The 5000-nt window shown below is 37.7% G+C and overlaps 2 protein-coding genes and 1 pseudogene across 2 annotated transcripts in view; all 3 read left to right on the top strand.

Annotated features, from left to right (window-relative positions):
* The window catches only part of LOC119605307 (arylphorin subunit C223-like), a 2557-nt gene extending 42 nt beyond the window's left edge, over nt 1-2515 (top strand). Inside the window, exons 1-2 of the mRNA XM_037958334.1 lie at nt 1-228; nt 297-2515. The exon at nt 1-228 is cut by the window's left edge and continues 42 nt beyond it. Of these exons, the coding sequence (XP_037814262.1) occupies nt 40-228; nt 297-2402 (2295 nt within the window). The 5' untranslated portion in view covers nt 1-39 and the 3' untranslated portion in view covers nt 2403-2515. The remainder of the gene's footprint in view (nt 229-296) is intronic.
* A 551-nt stretch (nt 2516-3066) lies between these two features.
* LOC119605301 overlaps nt 3067-5000 on the top strand; it is a 2496-nt pseudogene continuing 562 nt past the window's right edge.
* Nucleotides 3089-5000, top strand: part of LOC119605305 (arylphorin subunit C223-like) — a 19966-nt gene continuing 18054 nt past the window's right edge. The window contains exon 1 of the mRNA XM_037958332.1: nt 3089-3131. The gene's annotated coding sequence lies outside the window, so the exon portion shown is untranslated. The remainder of the gene's footprint in view (nt 3132-5000) is intronic.

Here is a 5000-nt window from a genome sequence, read left to right as displayed (position 1 = left end):
TGAAGATAAAACTTTCTAACCGAAAGTTAACCATAAATCATGAAAATTGCTATAATTTTACTGGCCATTGCTGGTCTAGTAAATGGCAGCAGCAGCAACTCTAATCAAAAATTTTTAAATAAACAAAAGTTTCTTTTGGAAATAGTTTATCGTGTTGAGGAACCCTTGATGTTTGAGGAATGGATCAAACTTGGCAAGACGTTTAACTTTGATAGATCTGAATACACAGTAAGTTGCACATAACATAACTTCAATAACTTATCTAAAGCTAAAAAAAAATATCGTTCAAATTAAAGCGTATACCTCACTATATGGAGAAATATTGCAAAGCCTTGAAATTTGGTGCCACACTGCCTAAGAGTGAATACTTTGGCGCTCTAACAGAAAGTCACATCCAACAGGCCTATGGTCTGTTTGGTTTCTTCTACTATGTCAAAACATGGGAACTCTTTCAACGAAATGTTGCCTGGGCTCGTATGTTTAGCAATGAAGCCACTTTTGTTTATGCTTTAAACTTAGTGCTTCTGCATCGCGATGATTTAAAGGGTTTGCTGTTGCCTTCAATTTACGAAATCTTTCCCCAAAACTTCTTTAACAGCAAATTCATTTATGCAGCCGAGAAATTTGATTATGAAACCTGGTCCCAATACATCATGTATGAAAAGCAATACAAGGATATACTCTACGAAGATTATGCTAAAGTCTATAAGCCCTACGATAGACATTTTTACTATCGCTATACCACAGATTGGAAGTTGTGGCAATGGTGGAAAATGATGGGTTTAGGTGATCACTGGTACTCTGAGGAACACTTTATAATGCGCGAAAACTGGCCAGAGTACTACGAGGATCCCAAATTCTTTGAAATCTACGACAGCACCCACATGTTCTTCATGCCTGTAGACTATACGCGTAATATTGAGCTCAACAATTTGGAATCCACTTTATCTTTCTTAACTGAAGATGTGGGCTTAAATGCCTACTGGTATTATCTTAATCTTAATCTCGCCTTGGATGGCAAGCATAACTATCATCGTGATCAATTCTGGCTATATAATTTGGAACAAATTTTACGTCGTTATCGCATGGAACGTTTGTCTCATGGTCTGGAAGAAATTTTGGATTTTTCCTTTTTAGACAGCTCGGATAGTGATTATGATTCACATTTGATTTCGTACAATGGTATTAGTTATACGAACCGCAAATTCTACTATGAACTCGAACAATTTGGCCACACCGATTACTATCAAAGTCGTTTGGGCATGTTTGATCGATTGGAGGATATCATTAGCAAGAGTTTCTTTGAAACTTATGCCGGCGAAACGATTGATTTGCTTAAGCCCGTAAACACTGTATTTAAGGGCAATACTAAGCAGGGCAAAGTTGATACCTTCGACAAATACACCTTTCAATACTGGTACCAGTATACCCACATGTATTTCGCTAAGAGTAACTCTGATGATTACGAAGTTCTGCCAAATGCGTTTTTAAATTACGAAACCATGATGCGTGATCCTATGTTCTATAGCTTCCACAAGAAAATCGCTTCCGTCTTTTACGACTTCAGGAGCAATATTGCGCCCTATACACACGACGAATTATTGTTCCCTAATGTGATAATCAAAGATGTTGAGGTCAGTGAATTGGTAACCTATTTCGATTTGGTAGACTTTGATGTCAGCAACTTAATAAACGACAAGGTTAACTTCGTTGATGATCAAATGATTTGGGATAAGACCTTGTTGGCTCGTCAAATGCGTCTCAATCACAAACCTTTTGAATTTGTATTTAGCGTGGAATCGGACAAAACTCACAAGGCCGTAGTACGTACATTCTTGGGTCCCAAATATGATCAATTTGGTCGTGTTATCACCTTGCCTAAAAATCGTGAAAACTTCATGGAAATCGATAGCTTTTTCTACACTCTTAAAGCTGGTAATAATATATTCATACGAAAATCTGATGATTTTTCCTGGACCGCTAAGGATCGCATATCCTACACCGAATTGTACAAGCTTCTAATGCTGGCCATTGAAGGCAAATATGAATTTCCCACAAACTTAACTAAACCTCAATGTGCCTTTCCAGATCGTTTACTATTGCCTCGTGGTTGGCCCCAAGGTATGCCTATGCAATTGTTTTTCTTCATCACTCCCTTAAAAGCCAAATACGATAACAATTCCACCTTTGACTACGCTTATTCTTGCGGCATTGGTTCTGGTATTCCCTACAACGCTGAAATTGCATTCGGCTATCCTTTCGATCGGGAAATAATCGAGTATGAATTCTTCGTACCCAACATGCTGTTCAAGGATGTCAAGATCGGCCATAAAGACACTTTCGAAAAATACTTTGAGCACAAATACGAACATTTTGGGCAGTTCGATTATGAATATCTTTAAACAAGTAATTTGCTGGATTATATTAAGAAGTTTTGGTTTTCAGAAAGTATTGCAAAAAGATATTAATTAAAACTATTTTTGATTCATTATTAATAATTTAATAAAAAAATATTAATTAATTTATAGCCTTATACTGTTTTTAAATCGGGTGGGTCAGAGTTGTTTTGCTCTAATTTCTCTGACAACAGTTAGGATGAATTTCTCGAAATTAAGAAATAAGAACTTATAAATCGACGTATAAATTGTATCTCGAAAAAGTTCAATATCTGTCATCATTATTTTGTATCTAATGGAGTTTAAGTACAAATGCCAAACAACATTTTGTTAATTATTTGAGTTATCCTTAAGAATTTAGGAATCTTATAAGTAAAACAAACATCATCTAAAATACTGAACTTTTATATACACAAACAAGAAAAGGAAAATACATAATTAAGAATTAGCATACTATTATCTTCCAGATGTCTTATAAAATTCTCTAGACTGCAATTATGAAAACACACGCAAAAGATTAGTTAAAAAAACTAATGCGTTCTTATCACCTTTTATGTTTAGTCAGACCGAAACAGGTGCAACATAAAAACATAACAATAAACATTAAACTGATAACCTGGTTATAGAAATACACAGATCCATTTGTATAAAAACCGCTGTCGATGTCGAAAACATCAGCAGTCTTTTGGTATTGGAAGTGATCGTTGCATCAAACTCTAATCCGTGGACAGTTTGGTTTAGAATCGAAAAATGAAAATCGCCATTGTTTTATTGGCCATAGTTGGCTTGGTTGCTGCCAGCAGCATCTCTAAGCATGAAGTTAAAGTTGCCGATAAGGAATTCTTGGCTAAACAAAAGTTCCTTTTCGAAATTGTTTACCGTGTTGAGGATCCCTTGATGTTCGAGGAATGGATCAAGATGGGCAAGACATTCGACTTTGACAAGGCTGACTACACTGTAAGTTCCCTTTTTTATCCTCATCAAAATCAAACTAATTTCCAACCATGTTTCATAACAAATTCCAGCACTTCGACATTTATATGGAGAAATTCTACGAAGCCTACAAGCACGATGCTCTCTTACCCAAAGGTGAATTCTTCGGTGCTTTGGTAAAGACCCACCTTAAGCAAGCTTATGGTTTGTTTGAATTCTTCTACTATGCCAAAAACTGGGAAGTCTTCCAACGCAACGTTGCCTGGGCTCGTATGCACTGCAACGAAGGCATGTTCGTCTATGCTTTGACTTTGGCCGTCATCCACCGTGATGATTTCCATGGCTTGATCTTGCCTTCCATCTACGAAATCTTCCCTCAATACTTCTTCAACAGCAAATTCGTTTACGAAGCTGAGAAATTCGATTACGATGTCTGGAGCAAATACATCATGTACGAAAAGGAATACAAGGATATCCTCTACAAGGACTATGCTACCTTCTACAAGAACCACGACAACCACTACTACTATTATTACACCAAAGACTTTAAGATGTGGCAATGGTACAAGATGATGGGTTTGGGTGAACACTGGTACTCTGAGGAACACTTCATGTTGCGTGAAAACTTCGAAGAATACTACAAGGACTCCAAATACTTGGAAATCTTTGAAGGCACCAAGATGTTCTTCATGCCTGTTGACTACACCCGTGACATTGAATTCTTCAACAAGGAATCTGCTTTGTCTTACTTCACTGAAGATGTTGGCTTCAACGCCTACTGGTACTACCTTAACATGGACTACGCTTTCTTCTTGGATGGCAAAACTTATGGTTTGAACAAGGATCGTCGTGGTGAATACTGGTTGTACAATGTTCGTCAACTTTTGTCCCGTTACTACATGGAACGTTTGTCTCACGGTTTTGGTGAAATTCCCGAATTCTCCTACTTCAATACCATCGAATACGGTTACAACCCTCAATTGGTTTACTACAATGGTGTTGGTTACTCTTACCGCAAGAACTACTACGAAGTTGAAAGCTACGGCAAATTCGACTACTACTACAAGGTTATGGACTTCTTCAACCGTTTGGATGAAATCATCACCAAGGGTGTCTATGTCACCTACGAAGGCAAGACGATTGATTTGCGCAAACCCGAATCCATTGAATACATTGGCAGCATCATGCAAGGCAATGTTGACACTTTCGACAAATACTTCTTCAAATACTGGTACATGTTCGCCCATATGTACTTCGGTGATGTTGACCAACACGATTTCGAAGTTTACCCTCATGTATTCTTGAACTACGAAACCATGATGCGTGATCCTTTGTTCTACATGTTCTACAAGAAGATCGCTTCTGTCTACTACCAATTCTTCTACTATGTCAAACCCTACACTCACGAAGAATTGTTGTTCCCTGGTGTCACCATCAAGGACGTTAAGGTCAGTGAATTGGTTACCTTCTTCGATTTGGTCGACTTTGATGTCACCAACTTGTTGAACGACAAGATGACTTTCGTTGATGGTCAATTCGTTTGGGACAAGACTTTGTTGGCTCGTCAAATGCGTCTTAACCACAAACCTTTCGACTTCGATTTCATTATTGAATCCGACAAGGAACAAAAGGTTGTTATCCGTACCTACTTGGCTCCCAAATACGACGAAT

Source organism: Lucilia sericata, unplaced genomic scaffold (genome assembly GCF_015586225.1).
Source record: "Lucilia sericata isolate MDLA Ls3-8-SP2 unplaced genomic scaffold, ASM1558622v1 Contig000473F_arrow, whole genome shotgun sequence".
NCBI lineage: Eukaryota > Metazoa > Arthropoda > Insecta > Diptera > Calliphoridae > Lucilia > Lucilia sericata.
The sequence above is the reverse complement of the archived record's forward strand: the minus strand, read 5'-3'. Positions and strand labels throughout refer to the sequence as shown.